General features: G+C 53.5%; 1 protein-coding gene across 1 annotated transcript; it reads left to right on the top strand.

The window, feature by feature from the left end:
• The first annotated feature begins 466 nt into the window (after positions 1-466).
• Positions 467-16,493, top strand: UBE2Z (ubiquitin conjugating enzyme E2 Z). Its single transcript, XM_064174432.1, has 7 exons — positions 467-925; positions 3,343-3,415; positions 5,601-5,788; positions 9,265-9,376; positions 10,563-10,675; positions 11,360-11,450; positions 13,847-16,493. Exons 1-7 carry the CDS (start codon positions 585-587, stop codon positions 14,015-14,017), a joined length of 1,089 nt encoding a protein of 362 aa, XP_064030502.1. The 5' UTR covers positions 467-584; the 3' UTR covers positions 14,018-16,493.
• The last annotated feature ends 1,331 nt before the right edge of the window (positions 16,494-17,824 follow it).

The following is a 17,824-nucleotide window of genomic DNA, read 5'->3' as shown; positions in this document are numbered from 1 at the left end:
CAGGCTGAAGCTGTGGCAGGGCAGGTCCAGGCTGGATGTTGTTAGGAAGTTCCTGGCAGAGACAGTGATTGGCACTGGAATGGGCTGCCCAGGGAGGTGGTGCAGTGCCCATGGCTGGAGGTGTTGAGGCCAAGCCTGGCTGGGGCACTGAGTGCCATGGTGTGGTTGGTTGGGCAGGGCTGGGTGCCAGGCTGGGCTGGGTGAGCCTGGAGCTCTCTGCAGCCTGCTGGGCTCTGTGGCTCGATGATTCTTGCAGCAGCTTCCAAAGAGCTTTTTTCATACCAAAATGCCCCAAACTGGCTCCTGCCTCCATCCCCAGGAGACCTCCATCACAGCAGGGGGCGCTCTGCCTCCAGCGGGACGCTCTGGCCTGCTATGACGTTTCTCTAGAGGGGCGCTCTAGCCTCGCGGGGGGAACTCTATGGTGTCTGGGGGGAGTTTGCGCCGGCGGTGGGAGGGGGGCGCGGGGGAGGCGCCGCTCTGGCCACCGCTCGGTGGTGGAGGTGCGCGGCGGGGGCCGCTCTGGCCGGCGGGCTCGTTGGTGCGGAGTCCCGGAAGCGGCGTTCCCCGAGGCCGGGCGCGGAATGGCGGAGAGTCCGGCCGCCGAGGAGGCGGCCCCGGCCGCGGTGCTGGCGGCGGCGGCGGCGGCAGCGGCGGCGGGAAGCGGCAGCTCCTCGTCCAGCCCGGGAGGCGGCTCGGGGAGTCCCGGTGTCTTCATCCCCGCCGAGCTGTGGGCGGCGGCGGGTTTCGGCGCCGCGACGCCGGGCGCTGGCGTCGCCCCGGGGAGCGGCGGGGCGCCCATCGCGGCGGCGGCGGCGGCTGCGGGGGCCGCACTCCTTACGCACTCCGCCTTCTGGGACCCCACGGTCAGCGGGGACTGGGACAGCGAGCGGCCCAGCCCGGCCTGCCTTCTGCGGATCAAACGGTGAGCACACGGCCCGGGCGCCGCCGGCCGCCGTTAACGGCCTGGGCGGGGGGAGGTGGCGGCTCCGGTTCCCCCTGCTGCCGGCCGCGCCGGGCTTCTCCCGGGCCTATCCGGCTGGAGGCTGGGAGCTCTCTCTCCTCCGCGCCGGGCTCTGTCGAGGGGACTGCCCGGGGCGGGAGGCGGCCGCGGGGCCGCGGCTCAGTAACGCCGCAGAGACTCCGCTCGGCCTCGGTACCCTGGAGGCAGCAGCGGCTCCAGCAGCGGCTCCCTGGGCCTCACCATTTCCTCACCGACGGCTCGGAGGCTGGGGGCAGCCTCGGTCCCTCCCGATGCCCTGATGCTTTCCTGTGGACAGACCCCGGCCCTCGCCGTGCCTGAGCCTGCCCTTGCCCAGACTCCTGCCTTGCCTGCCGGGCAGCTGCGGAGCCCTGTGCCGCCCATCGAGAGCTGCGGGAGCGTTTGGCAGCAGAGCTCCTTGCACGGCTCCAGCGCTGCTCTTGGCCTGCTGGCTGCTCCTTGGAGGAGGGGCAGGCTTCTCGATGCCCATCGGTGATCGAGTTAGGATGTTTCTGCTACGCCTGCCTGTAGCCATCCTCCTCCCTGCCGGTGCCCACTCGTTTGGTTGCTCTGACTCCTCCGAGGATCATCTGCTGAAAGCTGCCTTGTCCTGAGCCTTTGAGATGTGGAGCGATCTGAGCTCCTATTGTTGGACCTGCTGGCACTGTCTCAGCAAGTCCTTCCCCTTCCTTCAGAGCAAGTAGCACTGCCTGCCAGGCTCTTGCTCATCCATGTTCCAGAGTCTGTACAATGCCGTCCAAAGATGGCACCAGATATTTGGGCACTTTCCAGTGAGCCAAAAGCCCAAAGCACTGACTTCACAACGGTAGGCAGGAGGGTGAGGTGCTCCTGTTGCTCTCACTTGTTTCCACTCTGAAACCTCTCTGAACTCAGGTTGTTTCCCAAGACAGGCTGCAAGAATTGGGATGGTTCAGCCTGGAGAAGAGATGACCTCCAGGGAGACCTTTCTGGCTACCTTTCAGTGTCTGAAAGGGACCTACAGGGAGGCTGTTCCCAAGGGCCAGCAGTGACAGGACAAGGGGCAGTGGTTTGAAAGTGGGGCAGGGTTGGACGTCAGGAGGAAGCTCCTCATAATGAGAGTGGTAAAGTCCTGGGAGAGGTTGCTCAGGGAGGTGATTGAGGCCCTACCCTTGGAGATATTCAAGGTCAGATTTGGCATGGCCCTGGGCATCCTGGTCTAGTTGGAGATGTCCCTGCTGACTGCAGGGAGGGTTGGACAAGGTGGGATCCCTTCCAGCTCCACAGTCTGTGACTCTCTGAGCTTGTCTTGGGGGTTTGGTGCAGCTCTGATGGCAGGAGGGAGATGTTTTTTTCGTGCTGCAAAGTTGCTGTGTAGGTTACCTGTAAACTGCACCCAGCTGTAGGTGATCTGGTTTAGTGTTTTCCACTCCTTTAGCCCACATTCCAAAGCAAAGCAGGCCTTTGTGAGCCAGCCTCTGTGTGTAGCTGCAGCCTAACTGCTCCTCAACCTGCTGATTAAACCTCAATCTGGCAGAGCAGTGAGTTCTCAAAGGCAGTTTGAGTCAGGGTGTGTTTGGAGAAAACAAATGGCTGGGTGCACAAAAAAGGGTTCTGTAAATAGCCTTGAGTGTGAAGGAGGAAAGCAGGGGGTGGGAAAGCATCTTCTGCACCACAGAATTCACCTGAGGCATCTTTTTCAACAGCTACCTCCAGGGCTGAAGTTTTTAGGCACTGAAGCCAATCTGTGGTAAAATATTGGGTGAGGCTTTTGAGCAGCCCTGGCCTGGTGGGAGGTGTTCTGCCCACAGAAGGAGCTTAGAGCAAGGTAATCTTGAAGGTCTCTTCCAACCCAAACCACTCTATGAAAATCCAAACCAGCAGCAGTTAGGGTGGGCTTGGTCTGCTGCCTCCTGTGTTGATGGATTCATTGAGGGCTGCCTGTGCTCTTCATATGCCACAGCTGGGTTGGAGGATAATTTGACAGAGGTCAGGCAGGAGACAGCCAGAGGCAAAAGAAAAATGTCTTAGCTCTTTATGAGTTCATAGGCACAGAATGGGTTGGGTTGGAAGGGACCTTTGAGATCATCTAGTACCAACACCCCTGCCATGGACAGGCTCACCTTCCACTAGCCCAAGCTGCTCAAGGTCTCATCCATCCTGGCCTTGAACACCTCCAGGGAGGGAGCATCCACAGCCTCCCTGGGCAAAACCCCTTCCAGCGTCTCCTCACTTTAAGGAGCTTCTTCCTGATCTCCAGATTGTACATTTCCATCTTAAAAGTGCTTCCCTTTGCATCTGTGCATGAATTTGGCATCTAGAACCTTCCCTTCTGGAGGGCCCAAGGGAGATGTTGGCTAATTCCTGTTTCCTCTCTTCAGGGACATCATGTCCATTTACAAGGAGCCGCCCCCGGGAATGTTTGTTGTGCCTGATCCCCAAGACATGACCAAGGTAAGGGAAGATTTGGAGCTGGTTCAGCTTTCTGCTTCTCTGGATGTTGCTGTTGATGGCTGCTGTAAAGGGTTGCCCAAAAAAAGAGTATTCCCTGCATGTCTGGAGAGAAATCAGAGTGAGTCTTGCACAAGAGCACGCTGAGGCTCCAGTTTGCTTGGTGACATTGAGCTGTGTTTAAAATGGGAGAAGGCTCTTGAGGAAACTGGAGCTGAGAAGCTTCCACAGATAAAGCCAGCTCTGCTCTAGAAGCCCTCTGAACTAGTTGGGTGCTGATCCAGCTCCTCTCATCCTACTGGATACTTCAGAACAATTGTTAGAGCAGCTCAAAGAAAAGACAGCTCCCTGGAAAGGTCATCTCCAGCCTCTCAGAAGCCCCCCATTAGCCACAGGCAGTGCTGGGCTATCCACAGCCCACCTGTGGAAGCTGGAGGTGTTTCATTGTTGGGTGCTGGCAGAGATGTGTCCCTGCAGCCCAAGCCTCTCCTGCTGGGGAGCTGCCCTCTTGGGTTCTTGTAGCTACCAGGTCTGGCCTATGCAGCCTCTCCCACCACAGCACCTCCAGCAGACCTGCTCCCTAGGGTCTGCTGTGGCCTCTCCTGGCTCTCAGGGCTTTTCCAGGCCAGGGAATTTCCCATGATGTCAGAGAGGATGCAGATGTTGCTCCAGCTGTGCTCTTCATCTGATAGTTCTGTGCTGCCCTTTCTCCAGCCAATGTCACCTGCCCTGTGCTGTGTCCCGAGAGTTGTGTGTGTGTTGGGGGGGAGGTTGCTTTGTTTATTTAGCCTCTGCTGCACACTTCTCCCACCCCCCTGCCAAAGGATTCCCTCAAATGTTAGCTCCTGCCTGATTTAGGGCCCTTGGGCTTTTGGAGGTGACACAAAGGGAGGCTCTCTGCACAGGCAACTCCTGAGTGCAGCTTTGGGAGCTCCCAGGTGCCAGAATGCCCTGCAAGGGAAGGAAGGGTTCACAGAACACCACTGCTGGGGCGTTTTGGAGGGGATCATTACAGGAGGCTGCTTGCATCTCTCCCGGGGAAGAAACTTCCCTAATGGCCCAAAGGGAGCAGATTTCCTGCTATACAATTGAGATCTTTGAGGCTAATTAGCATGGAGAGAATAGGATCTTAATTTCAGATCCTGGCAGGGGAGATGGAAATGATTGGTTTCAATAAGACCAAATCAGCAGGAGAGCATCAAACTGAAGGAATGTTTCAGGTCTGGCAGAAACTCTGAGGGTTTTTTTTTCATTTCTTTTTTTTTTCTTTCTAAAATTAGGTATTTTTTTTATATATACTTGAAATGTGGCTTCACAGAGGGCTTGGGGCTGTTTGGTTGGGTTTGGTTGGGTGTTTTTTTTGAGCAGAGCCCACCAGCTGAACCGTGATTCAGCCTGGTTTGGACTGTGTTAGAGCTAGATGGGAGGCAGCTGTTGTGGACTCTGGCCAAAGCTTGATGTCTGAAACCTGCTTTGCACATTGAGTGTGGCAGAGGGGAGAGAGGAGAGATGGGAAGGGAGAGAGATGTGCAGGGGAGAGAGAAGTATTCCGAGGGGAGGGGGATGTGGGCAAGGGGGAGAGGAGAGAGGGATGTGCAGGGGAGAGAGAGATGGGAGAGAGAAAGATGGAGGAGAGGTGGGGGAGAGAGAGATGGGAGAGAGAGAAAGATGGGGAGAGATGGGAGAGAGAGAGAGAGATGGGAGAGGGAGAGAGAGAGATGGGGGAGAGATGGGAGAGAGAGATGGGGGGAGAGGAGGAGTGATGTGCAGAGGAGAGATGTGGCAAGAAGGGAGAGAGAGGTGTGGGGAAGAGGTAGAGGAGGGAGATGGGGGAAAGGTGGAGAGAAGTGTGGGTAGAAGGGAGAGGGGAATGCGGGGAGGGGAAAGGGGTGTGGAGAGAAATGGGAAAGGGAGAAACAATCAGAGGAGAGAAAACAAAGCAATGTGCAGGGGAGAGAGAAATGTGCAGCAGCGACTCTGCCTGGAGAGGGGAGGGGGAGGGTGGGGAGGGTCGAGCATGACCTGCACATGGGTGTGGGGGTGTGTGTGTGCTGGGGGAGGTCGCTGCCTGCTTTGCTGCCTGCGGCTGCCGCCTGGGTGGAGGTTTGCTGCCGCCGTGCGGAGGGGCCGGGGCCGGGGCGCGGTGGAGTTTCGGAGCGGTGCGCAAGACAGGGCTTTTGTTTTGCAGATTCATGCATTGATCACTGGCCCCTTTGACACGCCTTATGAAGGGGGTTTCTTCTTGTTCCTGTTTCGCTGTCCTCCAGATTATCCCATCCACCCACCAAGGGTCAAACTGATGACCACGGGAAATAACACAGTGAGGTTTAACCCCAACTTCTACCGCAATGGGAAAGTCTGCCTGAGTATCCTAGGGTAAGGAAGGAGACTTTGAGCTGCTCTGCTGGGGATGTGAGGAGGTGGCTGCAGGCTGTGTTCTGCCTCGTGCATCCTTCCCGGTGCTTTCTGCCCTGATCTTGGCCCTCAGATGTGCTTGGATGCACCTTTCTGCTTCTGTGGAGTTGTGTGGAGAATCAGGGCCATAAAGCAGAACAAATTCCTCTGCTGAAGCAAGAGTCTGGTTTGTCTTTAGAAGCACCTGAGAACAGGGGGAGCACAGACTTGCCTCTAGAAGCACCTGAAAAGAGAACAGGGGAGCACAGACTTGTCCTTAGAAGCACTGAGAGCAGAACAGAACAGGGGAGCACAGACTTGTCCTTAGGAGCACTGAGAGCAGAACAGAACAGGGGAGCACAGACTTGTCCTTAGGAGCACTGAGAGCAGAACAGAACAGGGGAGCACAGACTTGTCCTTAGGAGCACTGAGAGCAGAACAGAATAGGGGAGCACAGACTTGTCCTTAGAAGCACTGAGAACAGAACAGGGGAGCACAGACTTGTCCTTAGGAGCACTGAGAGCAGAACAGAACAGGGGAGCACAGACTTGTCCTTAGGAGCACTGAGAGCAGAACAGAACAGGGGAGCACAGACTTGTCCTTAGGAGCACTGAGAACAGAACAGGGGAGCACAGACTTGTCCTTAGGAGCACTGAGAGCAGAACAGAACAGGGGAGCACAGACTTGTCCTTAGGAGCACTGAGAGCAGAACAGAATAGGGGAGCACAGACTTGTCCTTAGAAGCACTGAGAACAGAACAGGGGAGCACAGACTTGTCCTTAGGAGCACTGAGAACAGAACAGGGGAGCATAGACTTGTCCTTAGGAGCACTGAGAGCAGAACAGAACAGGGGAGCACAGACTTGTCCTTAGGAGCACTGAGAACAGAACAGAACAGGGGAGCACAGACTTGTCCTTAGGAGCACTGAGAACAGAACAGGGGAGCACAGACTTGTCCTTAGGAGCACTGAGAACAGAACAGGGGAGCACAAACTTGTCCTTAGAAGCACTGAGAACAGAACAGGGAACAGAACCCAGGAGGTTCCACCACCACATGAGGAAACATTTCTGTATGGTGAGGATGATGGAGCCCTGGAGCAGGCTGTCCAGAGAGGTTGTGGAGTCTCTCTCTGGAGACTTCCAAAATCCACCTGGATGTGTTTCTGTGTGACCTGTCCTGAGTGATCCTGCTTTGGCAGAGGGGTTGGACTGGATGATTTCTGGAGATCCCTTCCAACCCCTTAACATTTTGTGATTCTGTGTAGCACAAACTTGTCTTTAGAAGCCCCTGAGAAGAGAGCAAGAGGAAGCACAAAGCTCAGTGGGTGCTGCCACTGTCACAGAGTCACAGAACTGTCTAAGTTGGAGAGGTCCTCCCAGGATCATCCAATCCAACCATCGACCCAACACCACCATGGCCACTAAGCCATGTCCCCAAGTGCCATGTCCCCAGGTTTTTTGAACCCCTCCAGGGATGATGACTCCACCACCTCCCTGGGCAGCCTGTTCCAATGCCTGACCACTCTTGTTCCTGATACCCAATCTAAACCTCCCCTGGCACACTCTTCTCCTGCTTCCCCTTCCAAAGCCTGTGACCGAGCACTTTGTTTCTTCTGCTTTTGTGCTTTGCAGCCTGATCCTTTAATGTGATTTGAATGTGGGGTTTTGTGGTTTTAATTTCCTCTCTCTGTGTGGGGCTTTCAAAAGAAATAATATAAAATTAAAAGCCACTAAGAACTTCCTTGAGAGAGCCATTTGACTGCTCTGGGTTTCCACCTACATGGAGTAAGTGGGGCTGAGCAGTGGGTGTAATGATTTACAAATGCTGCTCCTGTGCTGCCTGTTCAAACAGGCTCCACTGCTCCAAATGTTGGTTCTTCTCCTGCTTGAGGTAAACATGTGAAAGTCCTGCTTGATTGAACAGCTCTCATGGAACCCTGGCCGTGGTGGGACAGCCCCAGCTGGGACAATTTCAGCTGCCAGTAAAGAAAGGCTTTTGCTGAGGCTCTGGACTGGTGCAGCTGGGCTGTTAGTTGATGATTCCTTCTGCTGCAGAGGGGTAGTGGCAGCAGCAGGCAGGTGAGGAAAGGACAGTGACAGCTTGAATTGCTCCAAGGATTTGTTCAGCCAAGCAGGAATCTGAGCACTGATGTGGTGGGGTGGTTTCAGCAGTGCTGTGCATGTGCTGCTTGCACCAACATTGCTGCAAGCAGCTGATACCAGCAGCACTGTGCCTGTGCTGCTCACACCAACATTGCTCCAAGCAGCTAATACCATCAGCACTGTGCCTGTGCTGCTCACACCAGTGTTGCTCCAAGTAGCTGATGCCCATCTGGTTTAGGACTGGTAGAGTGATGCACTGTGCCAGGCAACATCTTCCTTGGCATCAGAGCCTTCCTGATGCAGTGAGCTGGATGCTGATGCCTGCAGAGCACTGAGATGTGCAGGGCATGTCCATGTCTCAGGGGTCTGAGTACCCAGCAGCTCCCACACCAGCTGCTTCTTGCTCCTGCAGTTGCAGCCCTATCAGGGCAGCTGAATTATTGAAGAGTGAACAAAGAGCCTCAGCCTTAGCAGAGATGGGAAACGCAGAGGGAGCTGCCAGTGAAAGGGTTTAGGAAGAGCAGATGTGGGTCAGCACATCCTTACTCAGCTCACAGGGAGACAGGGCAGTATCTGGAGCTAGGATATTAAGGGCAAGTAGCAGAAACAACTTTCTGCTTCTGCTAGCTCTGTGCAAAGGGTTTTTGTTGCTCTGTATGTGTGAAATGGGCACCTTGCTCACACAGGCTGCTTTGGGTTGGAAGGGACCCTCAAAGGTCATCTTGTCCAACCCCCCGGCACTCATCAGGGACATCTCCAACTAGATCAGGCTGCTCAGGGCCACTTCAAGTCTGATCTTGAGTGTCTCCAGGGATGAGGCTTCAACTACCTCCCTGGACAACCTGTTCCAGTGGTTTACAGCTGAAGAATTCCTTCCCTGTGGCAGAACATCCCTGGGTGCTTTCAGTGGCAGTGCTGAGTGGCTGCAGCGGCAGTCTGAGAATCTGCTTTCAGTTCCTGAGAGCTGCTGGGTTTGACTTGTGACAGTGCTGGCAGCTTGTGTCACTGCAGGCTGCTGTGGGAGATGGTAGCCACAGCTTTGAAGTTCCCTGGAAGCACTCAGCAGTGTTATTTTCCCCTCAGCTGCTGTGTGTGCCAGCAGTTTCCCACCTTGCTTTTTGTCTTACTCAAGCGCTTCTTTGGTCGAGAGGAGAGACAATAAATGACTTGGAGCTGCAGGACTTCCTCAGTCTCCAGTGCTGTCTGTGTCTGTAGCAGCTCTTTCTCTTGCTGTCTGGTTTCTGTGAGGTAGAGTTGTGCTTCCCCAAGGTTCCTGAGCTTTGGTGCTTGGAGGGAAGGTGCTCACTCAGCCAGTCCCATGGTGTTCATTGATGCTTTTCTGTTTTGATGCCTCAGCACCTGGACCGGGCCTGCCTGGAGCCCAGCACAGAGTATCTCTTCAGTCCTCATCTCCATCCAGTCCCTGATGACTGAGAACCCCTACCACAATGAACCTGGCTTTGAGCAGGTGAGACCTTAGCATGGCTCAGCTCTGGTTCTGCAGTTCTCTGGCTCCTCCTGGCAAATCCCATGGAATTGGTTTGGTTGGAAAAGACCTTCAAGGATCATCCAGGCCAACTGGTCTCTAACTCTGCCAAGGCTGCTGCTAAACCATGGCCCTCAGCACCACACCTCTGCCTCTTTTAAACACCTTCTGAGATGGGGATTCAGCCACCTCCCTGGGCAGCCTGTCCAGTGTTTGAGAACCCTTTGAGTGAAGAAATTTCTTCTGGTGTCCAACCTAAACCTCCTCTGGTGCAACTTGAGGCCATTTCCTCCTGTCACTTGTTAATAGTGAGAAGAGACCAAGGCCCACCTCACTCCTGCCTCCTTTCAGGGAGTTGTAGAGGGCACTGAGGTCTCCCCTCAACCTCTTTTATCCAGACTAAAGCACCCCAGTTCCCTCAGCTGCTCCTCATTCTGGGAGTGGAGACAAAAGTAGGTTGTGTCACTTGGCTCTTTTCCAGCATGCTCTGTCTCTAGTCAGAGCTGGAGAGGGAGTCAGAAGCCAGCTCTGAGCTGAGTTCAGGTGTGTGTAAGGTAACAGAGTCACAGAATGGGCTGGGTTGGAAGGGAACTTCAAGACCATCCAGTTCCAGCCCCCCTGCCATGGGCAGGGACACCTCCCACTGGCTTAGGTTGCCCAAGGCCTCATCCAGCTTGGCCTTGAACACCTCCAGGGAAGGGACATACTCCCTGGGCAACCTGTTCCAGTGTTTCCCCACCCTCAGTGTCAAGCATTTCTTACTCATTTCCAGCCTAAATCTGCCCTGCTGAGGCCATTGTGAAGTCCCTCTCACCTCTGGATGCCAGGCATGGGAGATGGGATGGCTCTTCAGGAGCCATGCAGGACAGAAGCAAAACTGTTTCCTTGGGGTATGTTGTCACACAGGAACCAAACTGCTCAGCTTTTCTTCAACATCTCTGGGCAAGGAAGGTACTAACCAGATCTGCCTGCAGGACTCTGGGAGTCCAAAGCTCTGGAGCTGGGAAACCTTGCCAGCTTCTCACTGGCAGCATAAGTCAGCTCAGGGTACACAGAGCAGGTAAAGCCAGCATGGCTTCGTGCACCAGTGAGCTTCATCAGGCCCAGGAGGAAGAGGTGAGGAGCCACTGCAGTCATCTGGACTCAGTGGCCCAAATTCTCTTTCCAGGAGAGGCACCCAGGGGACAGCAAGAACTACAACGAGTGCATTCGGCACGAGACCATCCGAGTAGCAGTGTGTGACATGCTGGAGGGGAAGTGTCCCTGTCCTGAGCCCCTAAGGTAAGGAGCAGAGGCATGGGGGGCAAGCGTGGGGAATGTAAAAATGTGGGGGTGTGGAGGCAGGAGAATGTCCTCTGCCTGCTGTTCCTGGGATCCTGCTCAGTGAAGAGCAGAGCTTTAGCTCTGCCTGCTGCAGCAAAGAGTTGTTTTGTGTCCCCTCAAGTGGGTGGCTGCATCTGCGTGGAGCTCAGGAGCTGTGCCTTGACAAAGGCTGTGCTAATGTGCACAGTGGCTGCATCCTCCAGCTTGTGGCTGAGAATAAATGTTCCTTGTCTTCTGGAGGGAAAAAACAACCCAAACAAGCCTCTCTTGGAGGGAGGGGAGCCAGCTGTGGTGGGAGCAAATGCAGGAGCTCTTCAGCTGCAGTGAGGCTGGAGCTTGTTTTGCTCTGCGTCCTCCTTTGCTGTCACCCTGTGTGGGTGTTCATGGATGCACAGAATGGTTTGGGTTAGAAGGGAGCTTGAAGCTCATCCACTTCCAACCCTCCTGCCATGCATGGGCAGGGACATCTCCCACCAGATCAGGTTGCTCATGGCCTTATCCAGCCCGGCCTTGAACACCTCCAGGGATGGAGCATCCACAACCTCCCTGGGCAACCTGTTCAGTGGGATGAGGTGACCCTGGGTGGTGTGGCACTTGTAGCACTCCTCTTGTGGTGACTGTTTGCTCTCTCCTTGTGTTCAGGGGTGTAATGGAGAAATCCTTCATGGAGTACTACGACTTCTATGAAGGGGTTTGTAAAGAGAGGCTTTACCTACAAGGACAGACCATGCAGGTGGGTGGCAGACAGCCTTTGTGTCTGGGTGAGGGCATGTGCTGAGTGACAGGGTGCAGCACCTAGAGGTGCATGAAGTGGACCTGGATTCATAGAGTGGTTTGAGTTGGAAAAGACCTCTAGGACTGAGTCCAGTCATCAACCCAACACCACCATGGCACCAAACCATGTCCCCAAGTGCCATGGCCACAGGTTTCTTGAACACCTCTGGGGATGATGCCTCCAGCACCTTCCTGGATAGCCTGTTCCAATCCCTGACTGCTCTTGCAGGAAAGGAATTGTTCCAAATCTCCAACCTAAACCTCCCCTGGCACAATTTCAAGCCATTTCCTCATGTCCATTCACCTGATATTGGGGAAAAGAGCCCACCCCACATTCACTCCAACCTCCTTCCAGGGAGCTGCAGAGAGCAGTGAGGTCTCCCCTCAGCCTCCTTTTCCCCAGGCTAAACACCCTCAGTTCCCTCAACTGCTCCTCACCAGCCCTGTTCTCCAGACCCTTCTTCAGCTTCATTGCTCTCCTCTGGTCCTGTTCCAACCTCTCAATGCCCTTCTTGAAGTGAAGGGCCCAAAACTGAGCCCAGGACTCAAGGCGTGGCCTCGGCATTGCTGACCACAGGAGCACAATCGCTGCCTGACTCCTCCTTGTGTCAGGTGAAGTTGAAAGTAGCTGAGTCCAAAGCTCCTGGAGGAGGCAGGGGTGAAGGAGCAGTGACAATACAGCAGACACATCCAGACAGGTTGAGTACTGGAGCTTGTGTCTGGAGGAGAGCAGACTTTAGAGGATAGATTAGCAAGCTGTTTGCTTGGGAACAGATGTTCCTTCCTCCCACCTCAGCCATCTCTTGGCTGACTCATTGAGAAATTCCACTGCTAAGAAGAGATGGCAGTGGCTGATTTAATGATCTTGTGTCTCTGAGTCCTTTTTCTCCTGTCAGTGCTGCCACTGCCTGTGTCATTCATAAATTGGTGACGTTCCCAAAGCTGGAGACTTCATATCTGGCATGAGAAATTCCCATAAGCAAGATCTGTGCTGGGCTTTCAGCTGCAGAGAGGGCAGAGCTGAGGGCTCTCTAGTGAAGTTTGGTTACATTAGAGGATGGGCAGGTGTGGCCCACTCCTCCTTCTCCCAGGAACCAGGGCTCAGTTGCTTTCTTTGGGCTTTGTGAAGGTGACTGAGGTGTGCTCAGTTTCCAGAGGCAGTGATTTGCTGTGCTTGGTTATCTGCCCACTTGTGAGTAGTGCAGGAGGCAGGAGCTGCTGGAGAGGTGCTGGGGTTGTCTTCATCACCCTCTGTTCAAAAGGAGGTCACTCCAGGCTCAGTCTCAGATGAGTGTTTGCCAGATGTGCTCTCTTGTTGACTCCAGGGCCACATGTTGGCTTCTGCTGAAGATTCATAGTCACAGAATGGTTTGGGTTGGAAGGGACCTTAAAGCTCATCCAGTTCTAAACTCCCTGCCATGGGCCAGGACATCTCCCATCAGCCCAGGTTGCTCAGGGCCTCATCCAGCCTGGCCTTGAGCACCTCCAGGGAGGGGACATCCACAACCTCCTTGGGCAACCTGTGCCAGTGTCTCCTCACCCTCACTGCAAAGAATTTCTTCCTAATCCTCCACTCTATGTCTGCCCCCCTCAAGCTTCACTCCATTCCCTCTCATCCTACCACTACAATCCCTTGTAAAAGATCCCTTCTCAGCTTTCTTGTAGGCCCCCTCAGGTGCTGGGAGGCCTCTTGGATGCTGAAATCAGATAGGGCGGTGTGAACACCACCACCACCTCCCAGAGCCCAGCAATGTGTTTTCAACCTGGGATGGGGCTAAAAGCTGCAAACACTAAATAGTCTCCACTCTTCCTGCCTCTGACTTGGCTACATCTCAGGTGAGGGCCTTGATAGTGGCAGTCTCACTGGGACAAGCTCTGTGGCACTGATACAAAGCATGGTCAAGGCTTTGGCCTCTGGATTCTACAGACTTTCCACCTGGAGTCTTTTCTCTGCATCCCTGAGACCAACTCTTTGCAGTACTTTACTTCCTCAAGGCTGGCAGTAGAAATCCAACCCATATCTGCTTGGCCTTTGATCTGCTTTTGAAGTTGGCTTGGGTTTGTGAGTGCCTCCAAAGGGAAATTACAGAGTCACAGAATGGTTTGGGTTGGAAGGGACCTCAAGCATCGTCCAGTTCCAAACCCCTGCCGTAGGCAGTGACACCTCCCACCAGAGCAGCTCTTCAACCTCTGCCACCACAGGGGCACCTTAAGAGGCCTCTGCACCATTAGGTGGCAATTAACACTTAAGCCTTTGACCATTTGTTGCCGAATTGCTGCGCGGCTTTTGCCTTTCTGCTCCTCCCCAGGAGGGGAAATGGTCTCTTACCAGCCTTATCCGCGGTTCTCTTCCAGGATCCCTTCGGTGAGAAACGAGGCCACTTTGACTATCAGTCCCTATTAGTGCGTTTGCAAGGCATTCGGCAGAAGGTGCAAGAGAAACACCAGCAGGAGACTACAGAAATAGACTCTGAGAGCAGCTCCTCTGAGACAGAGACAGACACTCAAGGTTGCTCTAAAGCTTAGAGCCACCCTCACAGTGGAGAGGCCAAGCCGTGGGGATCTTCTGTCTTCACACTCTAGAGTATCCCTGACTGACTCGACAACCAAACCAGTGCCAGAGTGGAGAAACCTGGCAGGCTGTCCTCTGTCTCCTCCTGCTGCTCTGGTGGATGATGCTGAAGGAGAAGACTTCATGCTAGACAAAGCCAAGCTTGTGACAGGCTACTCTTCAAAAGGTACTTCCTAGGCTAGACAAGCCAGAGCATGTGGCATCAGGTTACGTTTTGGAAACACCAACGCTGGTGGTTGTTCTTTTCCTTCATTTGCATTTCATTTGGGGTTTTTTTGGGGTTGTTTTTACTTTTTTTTTCCTCCCCCACACCTCCCCCCCTTCATTTGATTAAAGAATGAGCTCTTAGCCTGCAAATCCTCTTGACAGCTTTTCTGTTCCTAAGTCAGTGAGCCCTTCCCTGGGGCCACGCTGAACGTGGAGCTGTGGGAGCGCTTTGATGAGTCCAGGGTATGACAGAACCCCCCCCGTGTGTGTGCCCAGTATGGGCTGGGAGAGATGGGAGCCTCTCTGCTCCGTGGAGCACATCTACCTGATGTCTTTCTTCTAGACACTGTTGTAGACAGACCAAAGAGAAAAGAGCAGTGGTGGAATGTGGGCTCCTTTCTGAAAGCTTTACTCAAGCCCTGACTTTGGCACTGAGACTTTGGGTGCAAAGGGGCAGATCAAAAGGCAGTGGAAACCACAGGAGAAGCCCTAAATTGAGTGCAGGTTTGTTCATCCTGGTGGTGTGGGGAAGGGAGGACCAGAAAATCATCAGTCAGAGATGGGGAAGCCACTTAATGAGTCTAGTTTGTGTATTATCTTGTTCTTTCTTTAGTGCTGGTTTGGATTTAGCACCCCAGAAATGCTTCACCCTGGCTGCTCTCTACAGAGCTGCTTTGTTTCCTGAAGGACTTTTTGCTTTCCACCTTTTTTTTTAACTCCAATGTCATAGTTTATGATTTTCCTCCCTTCTTCCTCCTGCCACCTCACTCCCCACTTCTACCTTGCTCCACCAAACTGAAACACTAGAGGAAGGGGCAGCAGTGAAGACCTCCAGAGGTGAACATCTTGTCACTGACAAATTCCTTTAGCTGAGCAGGAGCTGATTGAGTGGTGGAAAAGTTGTAACAGTTCAGAGCTTTGACTGTGTAAACTGTGAGCAGAGGTGAGCTGGCTGCTGGCTGCCAGTGCCATCATGTCCCAGATGTGTTTGGTGCTCATTGGGGTGGGAGGTAAAATGGCCAGGGACAGGAGCCTGCTGAGGGTTGGTTGGAGCAGGGTAAAGTTTTGCTGATTAAAAAGCTTCATCTGTGTTTAATTATTCTTTTGATGAGAGCTTGGATAAGAAAGCTAAGCACAAAGTTGCACCTTTACCTTGAACCCTCTTTCCTTCAACACCTTCCCAGCAGCTTAGCCCAGTTTCAGGCTCCTTGGTGGTGCTGGTGGTGGGAGAACTTCCAGTGGTTATCTTTGTTCTCAAATCAGGGTCAGAAGCCTCTTGCTGTGCACTGCAGGGGAAGGCAGTGCCCCTCCCGGTGTGACACTGAATTGTTTTCAGCCTCTGTGAGTGAAATCCAACTCTTGCAGAACTCAGCCTGCAGCTTCAGCAGCTCTGGGAAGCTGGAAGGTGGGAATGGTGCTGAGTTGAAGGTTGCCATGTAGCAACCTGGGGACCTTTGTTTTTGGCTTTCTCTTAAGCAAGCAAACTCCCCTGGGTCTGTCGTGGGCTTGAGTTAGGGGAAATCAGGGTTGAAGGCTAAGTCCACAGGACTCACCCAACCACCTACACCAGATGAGAGTAAATAAAGCAGTGTCCACCTCTAAGTGAGGTCTTGGGGGAGGCAGTGGGAGGGAGGGAATCTCCTGAGTCGCTGCTGAGCTCCCTCCTCCTTCCATCCCACTGTAAAAATGTCACATCGAGGTTTGGTTGGGCTTTGGTTTTTCTTTCTTTTCACCATCCAGTAGCATTGTGTGGGGCAGAGCTGTGGCTCTGCTGCCTTCCCAAAGGCAAGAGCTGGTTCTGCAGTCTCGTTTGTGATGCATGTGGTGTTCCCCATCCACCCAGAGCAACAGAACAAGAAAATGCCTTACTGTGGACACTATTCACAGAACTTAGCATGTGGCTGTACAAAGAGAAGAAGAAGAAGTTCTTAGTTTTCTAGCTCTAAAAATGATGTCATCTGTCCTCCCATTTCTGAATGTCTCCATTTCAAAGTGACAATCCTCAACTGACTGCTCCAGGCAGAGATGTTTTAGCAACAGATTTTTAGACTTAACTTGAGTTGGGAAAGAGAAAAAAAAAGAGAGAGAGAAAAAAAAAGTATATATATGCACAAGAGTCACTCTAAGATCCTTTGTTTATATACTTATTGTACATAAGATTTTGGGTTTTTTTCCCTTTTCTTTCCTTTTTTTTTTTGTGCAATAAAGTTTGTTTTGGCAGAATCTAGCCTGTGCTAACTCCTTAGTGGAACACCACCACCTCCTTGGACAGAGCAGAGACAGAGAGAGAGAGAGGACTCTACAGAACACTTTGTGTGTTCATTGCTGCTGGCTGCAGGATTCACAGGATGCCAGGTTGGAAGGGACTCTTCCCACCCCCCAAACCCCCCTCCACAGTGATCTTCTGCTCCAACTTTTCTAGGTGACAGATGCTGGATATGGCTCTGAGCAACTTGATCTTTGGTGATCTTCTTGTGGCCTTGCAGGATCTGAAGAGGGCTACAAAAATGCTGGGGAGGGACTTTTTAGACTATTAAGGAGTGACAGGGGGGGATGGAGCAAAGGTGGAGGTGGGGAGAGTGAGGCTGGAGGTGAGGAGGAAGTTGTTGAGCAGGAGAGTGGTGAGAGGCTGAAATGGGTTGCCCAGGGAGGGGGTTGAGGCCCCATGGCTGGAGGTGTTTGAGGCCAGGCTGGCTGAGGCTGTGTGCAGCCTGTTCTAGGGTAGGGTGTCCCTGGGCATGGCAGGGGGAGGTTGGCACTGCCTGCTCCTTGTGCTCCCTTCCAACCCTGCCTGATTCTGTGATTCCATCTAGCGTGAGGTATCTCTGACTACAGAAGGGAGCTTGGAGCTTGAGGCTGCCTTCCAGCCCTGACAATTCTCTGATTGTGTGGTGGAGCTGAAATGATTCTTTAGGTTTTGCAGCTGACACAGCAGCTGTAGATCATTTTCCTTTTGCTGTGACAAAACAATTAAGTGGTCAGTGGCACAACAGAGGAGAAAATTCAGAGGGAAGCCAGGATGAGTTGGTCCTGTTAAACTCCTCAAGCTGGACACTTCATCATAGATTCACAGAATGGTTTGGGTTGGAAGGTACCTTAAAGATCATCCAGTTCTAAACTCCCTGCCATGGGCAGAGACACCTCCCACCAGCCCAGGTTGCTCAAGGCCTCATCCAACCTGGCCTTGAACAACTCCAGGGAGGAGGCATCCACAACCTCCCTGGGTAACCTGTGCCAGTGTCTCCCCACCCTCACTTGAACAAACTTTCTAATCTCCAGTCTAAATCTGCCCTCTCCTGGTTCAAAGCCATTGCCCCTCGTTGTAGAATCACAGAACCAAGCAGGCTGGAAGAGAGCTCCAAGCTCATCCAGACCAACCTAGCACCCAGCCCTGGCCAACCACCCACACCATGGCACTCAGTGCCCCAGCCAGCCTTGGCTTCAACACCTCCAGCCATGGGCACTGCACCACCTCCCTGGGCAGCCCATTCCAGTGCCAATCACTCTCTCTGACAACAACTTCCTCCTCACATCCAGCCTGACCCTGCCCTGGC

The sequence above is a fragment of the Pogoniulus pusillus genome, chromosome 40, assembly GCF_015220805.1.
Source record: "Pogoniulus pusillus isolate bPogPus1 chromosome 40, bPogPus1.pri, whole genome shotgun sequence".
In the NCBI taxonomy this organism is placed as follows: Eukaryota; Metazoa; Chordata; class Aves; order Piciformes; family Lybiidae; genus Pogoniulus; species Pogoniulus pusillus.
The sequence above is the reverse complement of the archived record's forward strand: the minus strand, read 5'-3'. Positions and strand labels throughout refer to the sequence as shown.

Coding starts and splice junctions, on each gene's coding strand:
- UBE2Z (XM_064174432.1), top strand. CDS start 585: ATGGCGGAGAGTCCGGCCGCCGAGGAGGCGGCCCCGGCCGCGGTGCTG. Junction 926..3,342: donor TGCCTTCTGCGGATCAAACG/GTGAGCACACGG, acceptor TCCTCTCTTCAG/GGACATCATGTCCATTTACA. Junction 3,416..5,600: donor ATCCCCAAGACATGACCAAG/GTAAGGGAAGAT, acceptor TTTGTTTTGCAG/ATTCATGCATTGATCACTGG.